This window comes from Dendrobates tinctorius, unplaced genomic scaffold (genome assembly GCF_039654945.1).
Source record: "Dendrobates tinctorius isolate UK_male_01 unplaced genomic scaffold, ASM3965494v1 ptg000022l, whole genome shotgun sequence".
NCBI classification, from domain to species: Eukaryota; Metazoa; Chordata; class Amphibia; order Anura; family Dendrobatidae; genus Dendrobates; species Dendrobates tinctorius.
In genome coordinates, this window is record NW_027361690.1 from 71,320,241 (window position 1) to 71,343,639 (window position 23,399).

At 42.7% G+C, this 23,399-nt stretch overlaps 1 protein-coding gene across 5 annotated transcripts in view; it reads left to right on the forward strand.

Annotated features, from left to right (window-relative positions):
• Positions 1–22,811, forward strand: part of MCTP2 (multiple C2 and transmembrane domain containing 2) — a 273,414-nt gene extending 250,603 nt beyond the window's left edge. For all 5 annotated transcript variants that reach the window (XM_073568759.1, XM_073568762.1, XM_073568764.1 and 2 more), the window contains 4 exons: positions 11,908–12,017; positions 15,081–15,190; positions 18,334–18,431; positions 20,729–22,811. In XM_073568759.1, coding sequence (XP_073424860.1) covers positions 11,908–12,017; positions 15,081–15,190; positions 18,334–18,431; positions 20,729–20,797 — 387 coding nt within the window. In that variant the 3' untranslated portion in view covers positions 20,798–22,811. The remainder of the gene's footprint in view (positions 1–11,907; positions 12,018–15,080; positions 15,191–18,333; positions 18,432–20,728) is intronic.
• The last annotated feature ends 588 nt before the right edge of the window (positions 22,812–23,399 follow it).

Genomic DNA, 23,399 nt, shown 5'->3' on the forward strand with positions numbered 1-23,399 from the left:
CAATCCACAAAAAAAAGTCCCCACTCAGGTTCGTTATCTGTCAATGGAATTATTGGGGGCTTCCACGTTACTGGTAGTACAAAGGCTTTGAAAAAGCGAAATTCTCCTTGCCAGCCAAAAGAAATTCAGCAAATTCTGCATTCCCAAATCCAAATGCCCCCTCCCTTCTGAACCCAACTGTGTGTAAACCACATTTAGTGTCCACGTTTGGCCAGGGGTATAATTTCCAAAATGGGGTCACTTGAGTGAGGTATTCTACTCTTCTAGCACTTGGGGGGCTCTGTATGTGGAGTTCACAAACTATTCTAGGAAAATTTCGCTCTATCTCTCCCAGGGCAGTGGAGTAGGAGTTGGTAGAATATGAATAGAGACAGACTCCTAAAATATACAATAAATTGGGTACAGTAGTTCAGTGCAGGTTGTGCTGTAAATGTTTTCAGAATAATTTGGGAAAGTTATAAAATGTCCTATACATTTCTGTTCTTTTCTTGAGCTAAGGATCTAGGCTTTTAGTTGAGATGAAGCTGTGCTGCACTTTATGTACATGCTCAGAGGGAAGACTGCCTCTCTGCCCTTGAATCATAGACTCCCACAACGTCATGGCAGAGTCCCAATCGTTCGTTGGCATGGTGGACCAATGTTGTCATGATGTCATTCGGGTCACCAGAACTAGCAAAGTTGTTTGATCATGCTCAGAACATGATCAGCAACTTTTAATGCAACGCTGGCAGTTTGCATAACAAAGGGATACTTGTGCATCTCTATGCCATGCAAGCGACAGCCTGCAAAAAATGAAAGTCTCATAGTCGGACAAAGGTAATAAGTAGAGTTGAGCGACTTTTGGTTTTTTAGGGTCGCGTTTCGTTTCGTGAAACCCGACTTTTCCAAAAGTCGGGTCAAGCAAGATCGTCCGATTATAGGGAAAAGTCGGGGTCCTCCCGAAACACGAAACCCAATGTAAGTCAATGGGGAATAAAAGTCGGCAGTGAGAGGAGGACAGGAACACACCTACAGTGCCCATTTGAATGCCAAAAGCATCAATTCTTCTTACTTAAGCTTGTCAACCTTAATTAACTTCATAATACAAGTTACGCACTGAAAAATGGGGGTTATTTGGCTAAAGTTGTGGGGGGGGGGGCTGGCTGCAGGTTTTCATGTGCCCTGGGCGAAAGAGCGCCCCTTTAACACATACCACAACTCATCGTGCTCCGATACGGCAGAGAAATAGCGGTATAGTACAATGAAAAATACCTCACTTTTTACATCTCATGACGAGGCCCATCTATTTCTCCATACAGAATCATTGGTCCCATATAATGTTTGAAACAGTATATGATGAGCTCCACATAATGCTACAGTATATGTTGGTCCCCTTGGATGAAGCTCCACTGTCTTATGGGCCCAAATAATGCTCCAAACATAATGGGCCCCATTTCTAATGCTCTAGTGTATAATGGGCCCTGTAAATGCTGCTCCAGTGTCTGATGTCCACCTTTGGAATGTTCCAGTGTATGGTGGGCCCCATCTATCATTCTCCAGAGTATAGTGCTCCCCAAAAATTGCTGTCCCAACATTGAAAACAATCAAATAAGTCTCCTCGCTAGGGAATCCCTGTACTTGTCTGGATTCCTCGTCGTCCCCATCTTCCATCTCACTGCACAGTATTTCAACTTTGCAAGTGCTGTGATCCTGAGCAAGCAGGGGGGGGGCCCACTCGTTGGCGACGGCACTGGCACAGGGCCCCTAATAGTACGGTGGTGTGTCTGATGGCGGGTGGGCCGAACCTGCACTTTCATCTGCAGCTTCCTCTTTGTCACCGTGTAAGATGGAACTGTATATGGGAAGGGTAACCTGAGTTTCATCAGGGTCAGATTCAGGTCGTGTAGCGTGCGAGGGGAATGTAGTGGTCTGGGTCAATGTACCAGCAGATTCATCGAGCAGTGGCTGGGCATCAGTGCACTTGTGTCGCCCCCAGGAGTACGGTCGCCACAGTGGCATTACCTTCTTCCTAGGGAGTGTGATGTCATGCTTGGGAGCAACGAAGGATCTCTCTAGCAGGTTAACTGATTGGGCGGCGTTATTCCCACGAGTCATGACCCTCCAAACAGCGTTCATGAAGGCAAAGTGTTTGTTTTACGTGGGCAGTATGGTTGCAAAGCTGAACCTTAAAGGAATGTCCAGAAGGGCACCACCAGGAGTGGAGCCTACGGTTAAATTCGACTCCACCTGGGAAACCTCAACCATGCCAGCTACAGAACAGATGCACACATTGCAAGCTTAATTCCGTTAACGAACGAGACTCCGTCATGCCCCGCGGTCCGAGTCCGGCTTACTAGAGGGACACGTGAGGCTCTGGCACATGAGATTGGCCAATAACTGGTGTGTCATGCCCTTACATGTCCGTGGCTGCATGTGCGCTACACTGAAAAGGCCAGCGTTTGTCGCTTACAGGTGCAGATAACCCGCTGAACAACATTAGTGATGGGGATCACTGATTACAATTATTACCCGCGAACAATGATTTCCCAGTAAGTGCAGGTCAACCGCAGTTCCGGAATTAGGCCTAACCGTCATTCCTGAAAAAATGAAAAACTTGCGTGTGCAAACCACAGGTGCTGTAGCTTGCTTAACAGCTCGCCAGCCGTTCTCATGCCCAGTATGGATTACACGTGATTGCACAAAGGTGAGAAAGGGTACCGTATCCCCAGATAACATGTATGGATAGCGTACACATTCAAAATATATGTCTCAGGAGGCAGGCTCAGACGGTGTTAGGCCCAGTATGGATTGCACGTGATTGCACAAAGGTTAGAAAGGGTACCGTATCCCCGGATAACATGTATGGATAGCGTACACATTCAAAATATATGTCTCAGGAGGCAGGCTCAGACTGTGTTAGGCCCAGTATGGATTGCACGTGATTGCACAAAGGTTAGAAAGGGTACCGTATCCCCAGATAACATGTATGGATAGCGTACACATTCAAAATATATGTCTCAGGAGGCAGGCTCAGACGGTGTTAGGCCCAGTATGGATTGCTCGTGATTGCACAAAGGTTAGAAAGGGTACCGTATCCCCGGATAACATGTATGGATAGCGTACACATTCAAAATATATGTCTCAGGAGGCAGGCTCAGACGGTGTTAGGCCCAGTATGGATTGCACGTGATTGCACAAAGGTTAGAAAGGGTACCGTTTCCCCGGATAACATGTATGGATAGCGTACACATTCAAAATATATGTCTCAGGAGGCAGGCTCAGACGGTGTCAGGCACAGTATGGATTTGACGGCCCAGACTACACAGCGGAGGAGCAGGGAGAGGTAAAGATTGCAAATGCTGGGGCCCTGCCCAAGCAAGGGGGGCCCACTCGTGGGCGTCGGTACTGGCACTGGGCCCCTCATAGTACGGCGGTGTGTCTGACGGCGGGTGTGCACCACCACCGTCAGAGACACTTGATTGCACTATGAAGGACCCTGTACCAGTGCCCGCGCCCAAGAGTCGGCCTACCCACCTGTCCAAGGCAACGGCACTCGCACGGTGTCGTGCGCTAGGTGGTGACCCCGGCCATGGGGGGGGGGAGGCAGCACAGTTAGGGAGTTTTAGAAAGTGGCATATGTTGATGTTGGACATTCAGCTGATGCAAAAGGTGAAATAGGACAAGTCCCAGGAAGAGGTGGACCAAAGCAAGCCATTTTTCTGTCACCCTATGTGTCATCAGAGGAAGGTGGGACAAAATCCTTGGAAACCCATGCGTGGTTCATTTTAATGAAGGTTAGATCATCCACATTTTGGGTTGACAGACGGGTCCTTTTTTCTGTCAGGATTGATCCAGCTGCACTGAAGACTCTTTCCGATAGCACACTTGCAGCTGGGCAAACGAGCTCCTGTAAGGCATATTGTGCCAATTCAGGCCAGGTGTCCAGTTTAGCGGCCCAATAGTCAAAGGGGAATGACCTGTGTGGGAGAACATCGATATGGGAGGAAAAGTAGTTTGTAACCATAGTTGACAACTGCTGTCTCCTGTCACTTTCCATCGATGCAGTATTACCAGTTGTGTGAGCAGTACTTGAAAAATCAGTCCACAACATTGTCATGAAACCCCTGTCTCCAACGCCACTTCTGCTGTGTGCACCACGAACACCTCTGCCAAGCTGCCCCCAGCCCGTATGGCTCGTGTGAGAACCATCACCGCTGCTGTGTGCTGGGAATGCCTCAAGCAACCGATTTACCAGAGTTGCTTGTTTATTAGCCAATATTAGGTCAAGGTTCTCCTGTGGCATGATGTTTTGTAATTTGCCTTTATAGCGTGGATCCAGGATGCTGGCCAACCAGTAGTCGTCATCGTTCATCATTTTGGCAATGCGTGGGTCCCTTTTTAGGATCTGCAAGGCATAATCTGACATGTGGGCCAATGTTCCCGGTGTCAATGATGCAGTGCGAGTGCTGGTTGGAGGAGCACTTTCTGGCAAATCCACATCCCTCCAGTCACGCACAAACCCTGTACCAGACCTTGCCACGCCAACATTTTCACTTGCCCCACGAGATGCATCCTCCTCCCCTAAGTAATCATCCCCATCATCCTCCTCCTCTTCTTCCTCCACCTCGTCCAGGAGAGGTCCCTGAGCAGACAATGGCTGAATGTCATCAAGGATTCCCTCCTCCTCTTCCTCCTCATCAACATTGGCTGCAGACGCCTGCTCCTTAAGGTGCGTCAAAGTTTGCATGAGCAGACGCATAAGTGGGATGCTCATGCTTAGGATGGCGTCGTCTGCGCTTACCAGCCGTGTGCATTCCTCAAAACACTGAAGGACTTTACAAAGGTCTTTCAGCTTCGACCACTGCACACCTGTCAACTCCATGTCTGCTCTCAAAGTGCCTTGCCGTGTATCCTCCCACAAATGCATTATGGCCTGCCTCTGCTCGCACAGCCGCTCCACCATGTGCAGGGTGGAGTTCCACCTTGTTGCAATGTCGATAATAAGGCGGTGGTTGGGAAGGTGGAGCAATCGCTGCAGCTTCTGCATCCGAACGGAGTGTACAGGCGACCGGCGGATGTGCGCGCACAGTCTTCGCACCTTCTGGAGCAGGGCTGTTAACTCCGGATAATTTTTGAGGAAGCACTGCACCACCAGGTTCAAGGTGTGAGCCAAGCAAGGTATATGGCTGAGTTTTGAAAGGGCTATGGCTGCCACAAAATTACGGCCGTTATCACTAACTACCTTGCCTGCCTCAAGATGTACACTGCCCAGCCATGACTCAGTTTGTCGCTTCAAGTACTCGGCCAGCACCTCGGCGGTGTGTCTGTTGCCCAAACACATCATCTGCAACACAGCCTGCTGACGCTTTCCACTAGCTGCTCGATAGGGGGACACATCGTGTGCAACAGTGGCAGCTGCAGATGGAGTGCTCGTACGACTGCGCTCTGTGGACGAGCTTTCGCTTCTGGAGGAGGAGGAGGAGGGTCGAACGCCTACAGCCAACTGTTTCCTATACCGTGGGCTAGGCAGCACTGTCCCACCACCGCTGTCCCCTGTGGACCCTGCATCCACCACATTAACCCAGTGCGCAGTGATGGACACGTAACGGCCCTGGCCATGCCGACTGGACCATGCATCAGTTGTGAGGTGCACCTTTCCGCTCACTGACTGCTTGAGTGCATGGACAATGCGGTCTTTCACATGATGGTGGAGGGCTGGGATGGATTTGCGAGAGAAGAAGTGGCGACTGGGTAGGTCATAGCGTGGTACTGCATAGGCCATGAGTTCGCGGAAAGCTGTGCTTTCCACCAACCGAAAGGGCATCATCTCAAACGAGATTAGTTTGGCAATGTGGGCGTTCAAACCCAGTGTACGCGGATGAGAGACTGAGTACTTTCTTGACCTACTCATAGTGTCTGGGAGGGTGAGCTGGACTTGAGAGCTGCATATGGTGGAAGTAGCGGTGGACAGGGCGGACTGAGAGAGGGTTGATGATGGTGATGGAGTTGGTGTTCTTTCTGATGGCCTAGAATCAGTCTTTCGTTGATATAACAGTGGGATTCCCTGACTGCTGTGGCCTTGCAACGACACCTCAACATTTGCTGCTGTGCTAACTGGTGGGCTTACAGTGGGGGAAACAATGTAGCGTTGCTGACTACCTTCGTTGTGATCAGTTGCACATGTGGCACTTGAGGTTTGGTGTTGTGTCCACGCTTGCAAGTGCATGCTGGTTAAATGTCTAAGCATGCAACTGGTATTCAAATTTTTCAGATTTTTCCCTCGGCTAAAGGTCTTTGCGCACTTCTTACAGATAACCTTGGCCTGATCATGAGGATTTTGTTCAAAAAAGTGCCACACTGCACTCTTCCTACTTTGGCAGACATTTTGCGGCCTAGCACGCTGTGATCTTTTGACCCTCTGGACAAGCTGTCCAGCAACTCTTTTGATGTTTGGAACCTGTCTTTGGAGTGCTCCGGGCCTGCCAGATAACAGCTGTTGCGATGTCGATGTCTGCTGTGGATGCTCCTCATCTGAGCTATTGGAAGCAGCACCCTCTTCCCCCAATGGATGCCAATCTGGGTCAACAACTGGGTCATCCATCACCTCCTCTTCTATGTCATGTGCACCTTCCTCTGTGTCACCATGTATGGTGGTATAGTGTGCGGGAAGGGGCACCTGAGTCTCATCAGGGTCAGAATCTGGCTCTGTACACTGCGAGGACAATGTAGTGCTCTGAGTGAATGTACCAGCAGAATCATCCATCAGCGGCTGTGCATCAGTGCACTCCATGTCAGATTCATCTTGGCCTGGGTAATTCACCATTTCACTTGATAATCCAGGCATGGTATTTGAAAACAGCTCCATGGAGTAATCAGTAGTATGGCCTGCGTCATCCTTCAATCTTGGTTGGGGTGAAGGACACAAGGAAAGGTGTGGTTCATGAACATGAGCCTCCAATGACGACTCAGTTCTTTTACTTTTTACAACTGAAGAAGAGGAGGCGATAGAGCTGGCGGCTGAGTCAGCAATGTAAGACAAAACTTTTTCCTGATGCTCTGGCTTTAAAAGCGGTTTGCCAACTCCTAGAAAACTAAGCGTTCGAGGCCTTATGTAGCCAGACGATGACGCAGGCTCAACACCTCCTGCATTCGGTCCTATTTTGCTCTTGCCACTACCATCAGATCCACCACCAACACCATCATTACCAGCTGCCTCCCCTTGCACTGCACACACAGTGACTGGTGTGTTGTGCAGGCCAAATTGCTAGCAGCAGAAGCAGTTTTTTTTTCTTCTCAGCAGGACAAAAAAAAAAAATTGGGATTGCTTTTAAAAAAGCAGTTTGCGGAGCAGTGGGTAAACAGCAATGCAGGAATGTCAGGAAGCCTTAGAAGGCAGCCCAACAACCAACACCACTGATACACCACTATATAGCCTCCCCTTGCACTGCACACACAGTGACTGGTGTGTTGTGCAGGCCAAATCGCTAGCAGCAGAAGCAGTTTTTTTGTCTTCTTCCCTGTCTAACGCTCTCCCTACAGAATCAGCAGCAACCTCTCCCTATACTGAGATCGGCAGTCGGCGTGCACGCCCTTTTATACCCCCTGTGACGCCCACCAAAGCAAACCAATCACTTGCATGCCCTTCTGAAAGATGGTGGTGACCCCTGCCTATGTCATCACGTTGCCCACAGTGTCCGTGGATCCTGATTGGCTGAAAAAGAGTGCAAAACAAACTTTTGAATCGCGACTTTGGCGCGTAAGTCGCCGACCTCGTGGCCGACCTCATCCTAGGGTCGGGTTTCGTTTCATGAAACCCGACTTTGCCAAAAGTCGGCGACTTTTGAAATTTTTCGACCCGTTTCGCTCAACTCTAGTAATAAGTAAAAAAATAAAAATAAATAATAATTAAAAAATTGTAAAAATATAAAAAAAATACCTTGTACCCATAAATATATATTTTTATGAAAAGAAAATATAAACATTAAAAGTACACATTTGGTATTGCCATGACCGGATTGGCCCGACATATGAAACTGTCCCATCAGTTAACCCCTTTAGTGAACACCATAAAAAACAATGCTTTGTCATAATACCGCTGAACAAAAATTTAAATAAAACACGATCAAAATGATGAATATGAACAAACATGGTACCTCTGAAAACGTCATCTGGTCCCGCAAAAAGCAAACCTTTGCACATCTCTATCAGTAGAGAAATAAGTGTTGGCTTAGAATAAAGCGATGTAAAAATAAATTTTTTTTCTTATAAAATAGTTTGTGTAAAAGCTCCAAAACCTAAAAATAAGTATATTACTGTGATGTCGCTGTAATCGTACTGACCCGAAGAATAAAACTGCCTTATCAATTTTGCCACATGCAGAATGACATAAAAATTCCTGAATTGCTGTTTTTAGTTCATTCTACCTCCCAAAAAAATGGAATAGAAAGTGATCAAAAAAATGTCATGCCCAAAAATGGTACCAATTAAAACTTCAACACTTCACACAAAGAAACTAGCCCTCAAATGACTCTGTGGCCCGAAACATGGAAAAATTATAGCTCTCAATGTGGTTATGCAAAAACTAGTTTTTGCAATAAAAATCATCTTTTAGTGTGTGACAACAGCCAAACATAAAAACCCGATATAAATTTGTTATCGCTGTAATAGCACCGACCCGAAGAATAGTCATCTAATCGCTTAAACTACTCAAGTTATGTAAAATGTTGCCAATAAAAGCTGCAACGCAATCCACAAAAAGCAAGTCCCTGCTCAGGTCTGTCATCGGAAATATAGGGGGCTTCCATGTTACTGGTAGTACAAAGGCTCTGAAAAAGTGAAATGACTCCTCACCCCTCAAAAGAAATTCAGCAAATTCTACGCTTCCAAATACAAATGCCCCACTCCCTTCTCAGCCCCACCGTGTACCCTAAACCACATATAGCATCTACGTCTGTTATTTCTGAAGCAATGAGAGCCTGCCTAGCTTACAGGTGCATGACGTACTGGTGACTGCAACGTGTACTGGTCACTACAGCAGTAGTTTGCAGTTTTCACTTGGCAACATTCATTGCTGCTTTGTTTCTGTAAAACACCCATGGAGTGAAAATCGTCAATAGACCTGTAGATAAATTCCCAAAGGGCTAAAATTTCCAAAATTGGTGTCACTTGACGGGGGATTCTGCTCTTCTAACACTTGGGGGATCTGTATATGGAGTCCACAAACTATTCTAGGAAAATCTGCCCTCCAGGAGGCAAATAGCGCTCTGTCCCTCCCGAGTCTCTCCGTATGGCTAAGGAGTACTGTACAGCCACATATGGGGTATTGCCACATTCCGTAGAAATTGTGAGACAAATTATAGTGCCATTTTTACTCCTATGAAAATGTAAAATCTGGGGCTGAAACAAAATTTTGAGGGTAAAAATGTAGTTTTTTCTTCACTGCCCAATGGTGTAAAATTCTGTGACACACCAGTGGTGTAGTTTTTAAAATGGGGTCACATATGGTGGGGTTCTGCTGTTCTGGCAACTCAGGGGCTCTCCCATTGGGTCCTGGCACCAGCAAACTATAACCGTAAAATCTGCACTATAGTATGGCGCTCCTTCTCTTCAGAGTTTTGTATTGTGCCTGAAAATTATTTCCTGATTTACATGTAGGATATTGGCGCACCCGTGGAAAAAATTGACCTTAGTTTGTTGTAAAAAAAAAATCCAATTAGCCCTTAGAAAAATTAAAAACTTGAGGTTAAAACAGCATATTAGTGGTAAAAAATGTAATTTATTCTTTCTTCACCGCTCAGTGGTATAAAATTCTGTGAGGCACATGTGGTGTTAATATGATCACTGCATCCCTAGATGAGTTCATTGGGGAGTGTAGTTTGTAAAATGAGTTCACATATAGGGGGTTTCTGTTGTTGCTCTGCCAATGTGACATGGTACCCTCAAACCATTCCAGCAAAATCAGAACTCCAATATGGCGCCTCTTCCCTTCTGAACTTTGCACTCTGCCTACAAGCAGTATTCCCCCACATATGGGGTATCTGCATACTCTGGAGAAATTGTATGATACATTTTGTTGTGCAATTTCTTTTGTTACCCTTGTGAAAATAAACAAAATTGGGGCTAAAATAACATTTTTCTGGGAAAAATGTGATATATTTTTTTTTTTTTTTGTTTCATGGCGCAACGTGTTAAACTTCTGTGAAGCTCCTGGGGGGTTCAAAGTGCTCACCACACATCTAAATGCATTCCTTGAGGAGTTTAGTTTCCAAAATGGGGTCACATGTGGGGGATTTTCACTGTAGGAACATCAAGGGCTGCACTTATTATTCCAGCAAATTTGCATTTTAAAAAAAGTCATGGCACTCGGCCATGCTCCCAAACGTGGTTTTTCCCTACAGATGAGGTATCTGCATGCTCACGAGAAATTGCCCAACAAATTTTGGGGTTCCATTTTTCCTGTTACCATTATGAAAATCAAAAAAAAATTGTCTTAAGTAAATGTTTTGCAAAAAATAGTTAAATGTTCATTTTTTTTCCCCCACATTCCAAACATTTTTAAGCACCTGAAGGGTTAATAAACTTCTCGAATGTTGTTTTGAGGACCTTGAGGGGTACAGTTTCTAGTATGGAGTCACTTTTTTTGTTTTTTGTCATATAGACCCCTCAAAATCATTTCAAATGTGAGCTTGTCCCTAAAAAATAGATTTGTAAATTTGTTGGAAAAAGGAGAAATCGCTGGTCAAGTTTTAACCCTTGTAGGTTAGGAAAAAAAATATTTAAAAAATTGTGTGGTTATAAAGTAGACATGTGGGAAATGTTATTTATTAACTATTTTGTGACGTGGCTCTCTGATTTAAGAGCATAAGAATTCAAAGTTCGGAAATTACAACATTTTCCAAATTTTTGCCAAATTTCCTTTTTTTTTTTTTTTCCCCATAAACGTCAGCTGCTGGCCTCTGATTGGCTGGCAGTGTTTATTGCAGTGCACGGTCTCTGCACTGCAATACAATTCAGCCGAATGTGCGTTCGAACACGTACATCCAGTTGAAGTTTGCGCTGGCTTTAGCAGGCCCGTCACCCGCATGGACCCGATCGTGGGCGTGACCTCTGTGACCGTGATCTTTAAGCCCCTGGACTGCAGCAATCTGTACCAAAAACTGCACAGTACAGATGCACTGTGATCGCTGTTGTTTTAAGTGGCAAGGGCTCCCATCCTCTCACAGGCCCCTGCACAGCTGAAACTGCAGCACATGCTGTATGTCCACCCCTTGAACAATGAAATAGACGGCTTAGTTTTGATGATCACTGGTAGAAAACTTGAAATTGCAGGGAATTCATTATGAAAAATAACAATCCCTTGCATTTCAGTTTTTTGTGTATGAAACAACCTATTGTGAATTTATTCCTGCATTGTGCAATATACCGTAATCTGTTATCATACGATTATCTTCATTTATGTATTTTTATGCCACAATTTCACAACAAAACACGTGACAAAGTTAATGCATTTTCTAAACAGTGACTTTTCTGGATGTTTTACAATAACCAAAAAAAAAAAAAGCCGTACGATTTCTATTGTGTTGCTCAGATGGAGTCTGCACTGCTCTTCCTGAGCAGCTTGATCGTTACAGCAGAAGTAATGTTGTGCTTGTTAAACTGTGTTATAACCACATTTCTTGGTTCGATCTGAAATGTGTAAATAAAGTCAGCGGGACGTCGATGGCACTGCCAGATGATGTCTCGCTGCGGCAGCACGAGTAGGCTTGTCCTGGCTCTTCACATGTCACCATTTCTTATCCGTTATTCCTCTGACAAAGTTAAGCAAACTGTGTGTTACTTGTTCGGAGATCACTTGTATGTAGTGAACGATAATGGACTTTTTTTTTTTTTTTTTTCTTAAATTGTGTTTTTATTTACTCTGCTCTACAGGAATCTGAGAGAAAGAGCATCAGGGACCGGATCCAAATGGTGCAAGATATAGTTATTACAGCACAAAACATTTTAGAAGAAATTGCTTGCTTTGGAGAGCGAATAAAAAAGTAAGTTTTCTGTTTTTTTTTTTTTTTCTTCTGGAGACCTTCCTCATCTGTAGTGTATGGGTGAGTAACAGTTCTCGTTTAGTAATATGGCAGGAAATATGCTTTGTGACCTTGCCAGCATCTTCGTCAAGTCAGCAAACGCATATTCAATCAATCTGTTCAATCTATATTCACTGGGCTCGAACAGAGTGGTACAGCCTTGTGTGAATGGGGACAGATTGGTTGCTAGGAACTTTTGATTTTAAATTACGGTTAGACATTATATCTTTAGAAACCAAATGGTACCTAAAAGGATTCTGTCACGTGGTTCATGCTGCCCGAACCACAGGATCAACAACAGATTCTCACAATGCAGGCATCTTTGCTTTCCTTTGAAAAGCTGCTACCCCCATCCAGCTCACCATAATTGACAGGCCATTTTTAAACATGTCCCCTTAAACAAAAATATCAATCTTGGCCGAATGGGAAGTAGCCAAAGAGGCACACTGAAATGACTGCTTTCCCAATTCTACCGCAAATAACATTGCACTGTGATATTACCAAATTAGATTCTGTGCGGACAGTCTCTCTTTAAGACCCCCATACACACCAGATGGTTGTCTTGCTGACCACCCAATACACAGAAATACTCCCTTTGGCATTAGCTTAATCTACTACTACTTTAGTTCCGTTGAACAAAAGGATCTGCCATTTAAATTCCAACGACTGGGTACTTCTCTTCCCCAACATAATCTATTGAGGAGAGTCAGGAGGCCCCAATACATATTAGATCTTCAGCTGAAATCTGGGCTTTGGGCCTACTTTAGTTTGTGTATGGGTCGACAGGCAGCGTGTTTATTTTTCTATCGCCACAGTATAGAAAACTTAAATGTACCACTGCAAAAGTTCATTTAGCCCCAGCTACATCTGTAAATCCAATGTCTGCACAATTTATGTAGCGCATTTTAAGATTTGCAAGGCTCACTATGGCGGTTAATAAAACCATATGTGCAGACGCCTATGGACCTTAAAATGTCATGGTTTTGGGTGACATTCACTCTAAAGCTGCATTTATTTTGTGATGATCGATAAAAAATACTCTTAAAAGTATTGTCAATGCCAGTCCCACTAAAAAAAGTTGTAATATTTTAGTTTTTTTTTTTAGTTTTTACTGTTTGTAATTTAACCAAAAAATCTTGTACTACGGTTGCAATAAATGCAGGGATTGCCTGTTAGGCAGTACTATACTACACTATACTAACAGACAATCCCTGCATTTGTTGCGGCTGTTGAACAGCTACGAGACATGCAGCCACAGCGACTCGAACATAGGCAGTACTATACTAATGTTCGACAGCCACAACAAATGCAGAGATTGCCTGTTAGGCAGTACTATACGATACTAACATGCAATCCCTGCATAAATTGCGGATGTGGAACAGCCGCAAGACGTGCAGCCATAGCAACTTAAACATAGTGTTTGGGCATGCAGAAGATACTTCTATTGGCACACAAGCATGCTCAGAGAACACCGTATCCGAGCACGCTCACTCATCACTAGTCACCAGGTTTTCCCCATATACTGTAAAGTAATGCCAGCATCTTTCAGCCCTCTGTTATTGCATAATAGAATGCTGTATATATATTCCCAACCCTCTCTGCAAGGCACAAAAAAGACCTTTTATTATACTCGGATGATTTGGTCTGGTCAGATGGGGGTCTCTGATCTTGATCTGACGCTGCGTCTCTCCTTGGAATCACCGTCTTTCTTTGTGGATGACATGTCATCCTTACAATGTATCATGCTCCTGCACATGATTAATTCTCTGCCCTGCCGAGTGCAGATCAAACCACTGACGTGTGCGTGCGCATGTTTTACCTCTACCGGGTCGTCTGCGGTCCTTCGTCTTTCCCGGTTCATGCGCACTAGAGTACTTTGCCCTCGGCAGGGTAGAGAGTTGTGTACCTGCGCAGGAGTGTAGTAGGGGACACGGTGTGGGTGACGTAGGATGCATCCTTTATATGAAATGTGGATAGAGGACGGTCGTCTCAAGAAAAGGAGGCGTCTGATCAACACCAGAGATGCCCATCACACTGGCTGCACAGTCTGTATAATGAAAGGTCTTTTCTGTGCGGATCGGTGATATATATGCACCGTACCATACTGCTGTAACAGAGGGATGAAAAATGCTGGCTGTTACTTTTTATATGGGGAAAACCTGGTGACAAATTCTCTTTAACCAAGGGGGGGCATGTTGCCAAGCACGATTGACAAATTCTTCATAATATACTCCAAACTATTGGCATAAATTACAACAGAAATGTACTCCAGGACTGAACTGTGGTATGTTTTTTTTTAATTTTAATTAGCTGAAATTATTTTATTATCTCCAGTATTTAGGAGAAGACTTCTTCTGTGCCTTTCTTTTGTCTTGACTTGCTGCTCTTTTGTCCGTGCGTCTCTTTGTAAGTGGATTTAAAGTCGTTGAAGGAAAAAATACTTTTCAACCTTTTTAAACTCCCCAGGAGCCGAGCTGAACTCCCTCCTGATTACACAGTGCGTCTCCTGATCAGCATGCATCGCAGGCAGGCAGTTTATTTTGAGTAAAGCCTGGTACCATGGGGCTGGAAATAAGAGAGCCACTGTGAGACAGCAAGTACAGTACAGAACACTTAAATGTTTCTGGGAGGTGGACCAGCCACATGAGCTCTCGGACACCTGCTGTCAATGTACATAGCGTGGGTGTTTATAGATGGGTGTGTGCATTCATGTATGGGCGTCGGACGGAGGAAATGGCACACACAAAATGGACTCTGTGTCTTGTTTGTAAAACAGGCAAACTTGTTCAGATTTCACGTTCGTTATTTATGACGCTAGGACACACAAGCCAAAGGCAGTTTACGGTGTCTTCTGCGGTTGGTTACAGAACACGTGTACCTCTTTAACCCCTTACATTGTCATGTCTCGCTTCAATTACAAATGGTTCATAGTTTACTTTGTGAAAATCTAGTAATATTCTATTTTGTTACCAATTATGTATGAAAAAGTAAATTCTAATTTTTTTTTTTATTTTTTTTTTTTAGTACTTTTAATTGGAGCGTGCCATTTCTTTCTTTGCTCGCCTGTTCCATACTCTTGGTTGCAACTGTTATTTTGTATTTTATACCAATACGGTATATCATTCTCATCTGGGGTAAGTGGTTTTACATCTTAATGTAAATCTTACATTGATACAGATTTGTTCTATCTCTGGATATTTCAGATTTATAGTAAGGCTATGTGCCCACGTAGCGTTTTATTCCGGACACTAAAAACCGGACTCCTTCCCAGAAATCGCGCGTTTTTTTCCGCGATTATGATCGCGATTTTCGCGTGCGATATTCAAGCACTTTCCAAGCGATTTGAAGCATCGCTTGGAAAGCAATTGACAGGTTGGTCACACTCGTCAAACATAGTGTTTGACAAGTGTGAGCAGCTTTTTACTATTGAGGCCGCCTATGCAGCATCAATAGTAAAAGATAGAATGTTAAAATGCTAAAAAATAAAAATAAAAAAATCGGGGTATATTTACCTTCCGGCGTCACGCGCTGCATTCCCGGGCCTCAGCGTTCCCAGTAGTGCCTTGCAGCAAGGCCCTGTGAAAACGTTGGTCTCGCGAGACCACGTCATCACAGGGCCTTGCCGCAAGGTATTACTGGGAACGCTGAGGCCGGGAATGCAGCACGTGACGCCGGAAGGTAAATATACCCCAATTTTTTTATTATTTTTTTTTTTTTTACAGGGGTATGGTACCCAGGGCCTGGAGGACAGTCTCCTCTCCTCCACACCGTGGGTACCAACCGTACATGAGACGCTTAACTTCCCGCATGGTGGGCATAGCCACATGCGGGAAGTAAGCGATTCTCATGCATTCCTATGAGGTGCGGAATCGCGGAAATTCTTTGCGATTCCGCACAAAAGAATGGCCATGCTGCGATTTTTTTTTTTTTTTTTTTTTTTCCGCGATGCGATTCCGCCGCGAAAAAAAGCGCAGCATTAGCACAGCATGTGCGGAATGCATGGGGGGCGTTCTGTACACGATTTTTAAACGTTTTCGCGCCGAAAATCGCGGCAAAAACGCTTAAAAATCGCTACGTGGGCACACAGCCTAAAAGGTGTTGAGCACCCAAAAATCTGTGTTCTGTAAAGACACTTTAGAAATTTGTACCATTTATTAAAACCATATATAGTGGTCCTGGTTATAACAATATTTGTCCATATAAAGGGCTAACACCACTTTAAAGGCTTCCATACGTATAGGTTGGCCTAACCCACCATTTTTGATAGGATTGTCCAACCATTTAATGTGTATGAGGGTGCTCTCAGCTATTTCCTGACTAATGAATGTGGGGGGGGAAAGAAGGATCCAACTGTTGTAATTTCAACAGTATCCTATTATTCAGAGGGAAAATAAGTCATTGCACCTGAGGTTTTTCCCAGAGGCTCTATCATAGAGGACACAGTAGCGTTCAGTTCGGGAGAGATGGCTATCTGCCAGATAATCCAACCTAAACGGGTTCTCCTACAGAGTAAACTTTAATAGATCTTGGAATAGAGATAAGCTTTCACAGTTGGTGTTAAAAATGTTCCTGTGCAGAGATATTCTTGTAAATGTGCCCGTACTGTGTAATGGCTGTGTCTGACCGTACAGGGACATGGTCTGATCATACCACATCTCTCCTGGGCAGGTATGATAAAAAAATGATAGACATTACAGCAGGGGATCACAGCTACTGCTCTCTGAAAAGATAAAAAATTTTCCTACTTGTTTTACCTCACAAAATCTTCCGTAATCCCATGTTGCCTTGTCTGTATACTCTTTTTGCCTCCTCCTCTGCCTAGGGACTGTGGTACATCCATTGCACAGGGGCACATTTATACGATTATCTCAGTACAGGAACTTTTTTTAATAACAATCCTTCAGATTGTTTCAAATCTAAGCAGAAAAAACACAAGTATGCACAGACCAGGTACGGACTGGGGCTGAATTTCAGCCATGGCATTTGAAATCACACAGGCCCATGCTGTCCCTATCCCCAAGCACTAGATGGGATATATTGCTACTAATATTACCCTGTATGAAGGAAAGCAAAATTTACTACATGACCAATATTTCTAATGATACCCAAGGCATGCTGGGGTAAGTGATGGAGTCAGCGACTTTCCATCACAACTTAGCATAATCGGTGCTCTCATTACACCCATACTGTTAACAACCCAGAAGACAAAGCAGGCTTTTCTGGCATTTGCCAGATGGCCAGTCCAGCCCTGGCACAGACCCTAAAATATACTGCTATCCATCGTGTTTTGTATACATATGAACATCTGAAAATTAGTTTGACTCAAAGAACCACAGAATCAACTGATGCTCTAGAATTACCAACTGCTGTAAGACCCCATGAAAAAATCTGCACACCTCCAATTGTTTAGTCCTTTGCATCTGACTTTGTCATGAAAGGTACTGCTCCTAATCATGTAGACAGACTGAGGCAGTCCTTCTTTTGGAAAAGTGTATAAAGTAGCACTCCTTCAGAAGGAAAACATCTGTCAACTAATGGAAGTTCGGGTTTGTTTGGGCATCTCTAAATTATTGGTCGTTGCCCCTAAAGTTGGCTACTTTACAGTCAAATGTGATTTCAAGACAGCCAGAAAACAGATGGCAATACCTGTCCCTTTTCTTTCCACTTGCATACAATGTCTGGTTGACTTCGTAATTACCTTAAGGTAGAAATGGATCGAGTAATCGACTACTACCTTCTGGTGCCATTCCAAGGTACAGCTTAGCAAGTAAAATGCTGGTATGTAGTGAAAGGACAAAGGCGAAAAAGGTGTACATTTCTAGGCTAATTTGCAGATTATGAAGTGTACGTGCTAGACTTTATATAATGCAAAGCAAACTAAATTGCATTTGTGGTAACACTACCTAGACCCTTCTATCATTATTCATATCTTCTGCCTAATCTACATGCAGTGTGACATGGGTGTTTTCACACCGATATAATATAATGAGGTTCTTAAGTTAGATGCTAAATACTGCGATACAGAATTCTGAGATACAGAATGGAAGACTGGGTGGCCATTTTTTTTTTCTATTTTTTCAGCCTACAGGAATTTGATGTGTGATCAGTTGTAAGTCACAAGAAAAATACGAGGAAAGAAAAAAAGTAAAATGAAACCCAGACACCAGGTTTTCACACTCATTCCTAACCTGTGAATTTGCTCACACTGCCTTAGCTGATGTGCTGGCATTCATTCTTTTTAAAGTAGGCATAAGCTCAAATGGATTTTTCTTTGCAGGTGTCAATAAATTTACAAAGAAGCTTCGGAACCCATACGCCATCGACAATAATGAGTTTCTAGATTTTCTCTCCAGGGTACCATCTGATGTTCAAAAGGCAAGTTTTCTTTATATTTTTTTGTTAGTATTATCCTGTTTAATTGCGGCCTGCAAACTTACCAACCTCTCTTCCTAATAAAGCACAACGTAAAATGGCACAAAACTGATTTACAGACTTCCTTAACTTGTGCTTACAATAGACTAGGAATTTGATGATTATCAAAATGTCATCTATGAAACCTCTTTTTAGGATTTTAGGCCTTTATTAAAGGGGTTGTCCGGGATTTTCACATAATCTCTGTGCATATCTGGGCTGCAGAATGCTGACAATAAGTAATTTACCTTCTGTGGCCAGTCTGCAGCGTTTGCTAGCTATCAGCTCTTGCTTGTAATAAAAATGTCCAGGGGGGTGTGTCCTGGAATTGAAATGAGAACTGGTCGTTTCATCCTCACTAGTTTCACTTTCCATAGATCACTGTTCAGCGTGTGTCTGGGGGAGGAGCAGCTGCTCTCTGCACTGAGGCTGCTAGAGGGGGAGGATTTGTCACTGTGTGAGGAGGGCTTGTTCATGTGGTCGGGGAGGGCCTGGTGCTATGGAGGGTGGGGTTGTTGCTATAGAGGGCATGTTTTTAGTAGAGTAGGAGGAAACGACCAGTTCTCATTTCAATGCCAGAACACCCCCCCCCCCCCCCCCAGCCGTTTTTCTTACAAGCAAGAGATATCTTGGAAACCGTGCAGACTGGCCACAGAAGGTAAATTACTTATTGTCAGCATTCTGCAGCCCAGATATGCGCTGGGATTATGTGAAAAGCCCAGACAACCCCTTTAAGGTAAAATAGCTTTTAATGTCACAAATGTAACTTGTGACTTAATCCCAAACATACCAATGTTTACCGGATTGTCCGTTAGTCTGTGTATGGGGGCTGCTGTCATCTTTTTAATACACCTGCTCAGCCTTGCTGTACATGCATGTGTATTGGAAGTGTGGCGAGAGCTGGTGGCAGAATGAGCAGTCTGTAAAGCTAGCCATGGAAATTTGGGGAAGAAAGTGGATGGAAGTCTTTCTTACTGTAAACCTTGCTCTTTTATGCACTTTTGTATGCATGGTCCTCCTATAGCTGCCATTTTGTGGAGTTGCCACTGGCTAAATCCTGAGATCCTGACACATGAAATACATGCATTTTAGCTGGTAAATAAGTTTGTAAGGTCTCAAGCTTGTATGGAAGTACATGAGTCCCTGTAAATTTGTGCTATGTAGCCACAGGCATACCACATAACTAGCACAGCATAATGCCATCTTAATATAACAGGTCTTCTTGGCTTGATTTTCAGAAGGCATACATAGGAGTAGTGACACCCAATAGATGGATTTGTGTGCCATAACACTTTTATTGTTGTATACATGAAACTTGGCATTGTGCAGAGTTATTTTTCAAGTTTTCTTTCACTATACCGCTATGTGATGATGCCTACCTAGAGGAATGGTGTGTGAGAAATTGCTCACCACTCTGTAATTACCCTTTTTAAAACCTATTCAGTGCTAGTCTTCATTGCACTGATTTTTTTTTCCTGATCAAATACCCACTTGCATTTTATTTTGAGTTATTTTATAGAAGAGTCATGAGCGCATACCCTGTATCGCATATTATGTGCAAGTGTCAGAACGACGCATGCCCTTCACTGCTAACTGGCCATGTTGATTAGGTGGAGCCGGTTTTTCAGTGATGTCACAAATGGCTGCACACATAGTATCATTTTTAGGTGGAGTTTGCCATAAGCAAGAATACGCTCTTGTGTTCTCTGGCTAGTTGACCACTCTGTTTGCATTTACAAAGCACATGCTGTCCTGTTCCAAATGTTATGAACATTCTGCTTAGGAAAGCCTGCGCGTCTGTTAGACCAAGCATACCGAGTTATTCGGAGCACTTTTTGCAATGGATGTGTTAGTTTCCTTTGCTTTCCCTGCTTGTCATTCTTATTTATAGGATTGTAGTACGCTTGTTACATTTCACTAATGTGAATTTTTTTGTTGTTTCCCTGGGGGCTTTTTAATTCACTTGTGTAGCACGTTGTAATAGCCTTAAGTCAGTAAAAAGACACCTATTTGCCACTGCTAAAATCTGTTAGGAAACACTCAGTCTCATTAAAATAAGATCTGCACTTAATATTTGCACATGTAGAAGTACCTCCATTCCGGCTACCAATTAATTCTCAGTGTTTTTATGTTCTGAAAATGATTCATTACCCCGAATTTTCTGTGGATTCCCTGAGTATCTCCTTGGGGAGCCATTAACTCACTCTGAAGAAAGCTAGAATTGTTTAATAGCAAACGTCATGTCTATTTACTTTTTTCAGGTACAATATGCCGAGCTCAAACCTAACAGCAACCAAGGTGCCATGAGAAAGAAGAGAAGCGGATTGTAACTGATGATACATTCTCCATGTTCTCGGATTTATCTGTGTAAAATTGTGCACTAATTCCTCATGATCCTGGGACTTGAATGAAACCAAAGAACAGGATCCTAGGGGGCGGGTTTTCCCCCCAGAGTGTTCCTCTAAGATTTTCCTTAAACCATGCAGGTTTCTGACAGGTCTCAGTTAAACCTCATCCATGGGTGAAAAATATGTTTGTATATGTGGTTGAATTTTTGTTTCTACTTTGCTTGGAAAGGTAGGGGGAGTTTTACCATGATATTGGACGATTCGTGACCAAAGCCTACAGTTTACCATACAAAAGCCCTGGACACTGTAAGCTTTGTTACCCCATGTCTACAAAAATATCTGCCCCATGTATTCTTCCAGGTTGCCTTCAGTAACACAATCTTTGTAAGCTGAATAATACTAGGCTTACATGATTTTCTTAGATCAAGGGCTAATACAAATAAAGGAATGTAAGTAAAAGAAATCTAAAAAACAAACTTTTTTTTTTTTTTTTTTTTTTTTTTTTTTTACTGCTAATGGATGGGAATCTGTGATGAACACAAGGGGTTGTTACGGCACAGATATCAGAGCTGTGTCTTGTCACGAGCAATGCATCTTTGTGTCCATCTTGTGATCGCAACAGATTTTTGTTCCTTGGGAGTAAAATATGAAGGTTCCTTATGAACGACTGAAAGGAGAGATCCAGAAAATTATGATGAATTGATAAAGTTACTCTATTTTTCAGTATACTTTATTATATAAAGAACACCCTTTATTTGCAGAAGCTGCAATACCTTTTAAGAGGAAATTATAAACTGCACCTTACTGCCAAACTGTACATAGTAACATAAAAGAGAGATATTTATGTAATCTATTTTTACTACTTTGCTGAACACTACAAAAATCCCATGAAGAGATTTTGATGACGACGCCGATGTTAAGTCATGGTTGAACGTTTATAGACTTTTCTTTAAAACTATTTACTGGACAACCCCTACTTATAAAGTAGCTCCATTGAAATAAAATTAAAAAAACACCTGCTCTCCTCCTGGACCAGCGATATTCTAGCAATGTAGGCGCTGTGTCTTCACTCGGTCTCTTGACATTGTCACGTCTGATGAAAGTGTTGGCTGCAGCTAATCAGCTGCTCCTGATGGTCTGCAGCGCTCTGCCACAGACACTGCATGACAGGGAATGGCTCATGTCTAAGAAATCGCTGCCTTTTAACATTTTAAAAAAAGGTTCTCCGGTAGTGGTTATCTTTTTAAGAAGGGTGTCGAAATGACAGAACATGACAGAGACTTAGCTAATTAATGTTGTTTTGGCAATTAATTTTTACTTTTGTGGCATTTATATTTTAATGTTTTATTTGAAGGTTTTGGTAAGCTTTCAAAGTCAGATTAATAAATTAAGGAAATACCGTGTATGTGCCAAAGATTCCTAATCTTTTATGCATTAAAGAATAATTCTGACAATCTCCTATTCCTTCTGTCTGTAGCTTCTATAAAATGTTGTTTGGCCAGTCTTTTCGGTTTTTCACTTCTGTTATGTCAGGATAGCTTTTTATTTTTTTTTGTGGTTTGTATTTGTAGGTTTATATAAAAGTATGTCTATGGTGTTGCACAATTTAGGTACATTTTAGAGGTTAATAGTCTACAAATGTTTGTCATCTTATGCTGATATATATATAATCTAGTTTTAAAGATGTATATTTAAATGTATCAAATTACAGCATTTCAAATTTTATTTTCTATTACAGTTGAGAGAATTAATATTACATTTATATCAGTTTATTGCACATTGCTTGTATATATTTACACTTAGAGTAAGTGACAATCATCCCTGAAATGGTAACTTTTCGATAATTGTTAAAGGCTCTTTTAACTGTATTGCCTTTTCTGGTTAGAACTGTATTTTTGTAAGAAATGAAAAAAAAATATTTTTGCTGAAAACTTTCATTTATATGTATCTATATGTGGATCAGTTAGATTATATTAAAAGGAAAAATAAATTTGTATTCTAGCTGCTTTTATTATTCAGAAGGGGTTGTGTTTTAATCTGCATATTTCTGATGGTTTTTGCAATGGTAAGGAAAATCATGTTGGACACAGGCTTTGGAGTATGCCCTTTTAAATAAGCATATATGGCAAATGATTGACACTCGGTCGTATTTCTTTTCAAGAAATTTTACTCGTGCACCATGTTAACCCCCTTCACCCCCGAGCCTGTTTTTGCCTTCGTGACCGGGCCAATTTTTTCAATTCTGACCAGTGTCACTTTATGAGGTCATAACTCTAGAACGCTTCAACGGATCCTACTGATTCTGACAATGTTTTCTCATGACATATTGTACTTCATGATGGTGGTAAAATTTTTTAGATATGAGCTGCGCTTATTTGTCAAAAAAATCAAAATTTGGCGAAAATTTAGAAAATTTTGCAATTTTCAAACTTTTAATTTTTATGCCCTTAAATCAGAGAGTGATATCGCACAAAATAGTTAATAAATAACATTTCCCACATGTCTACTTTACATCTGCACAATTTTGGAAACATAATTTTTTTTTAGGAAGTTATAAGGGTTAAAAGTTGACCAGCGATTTCTC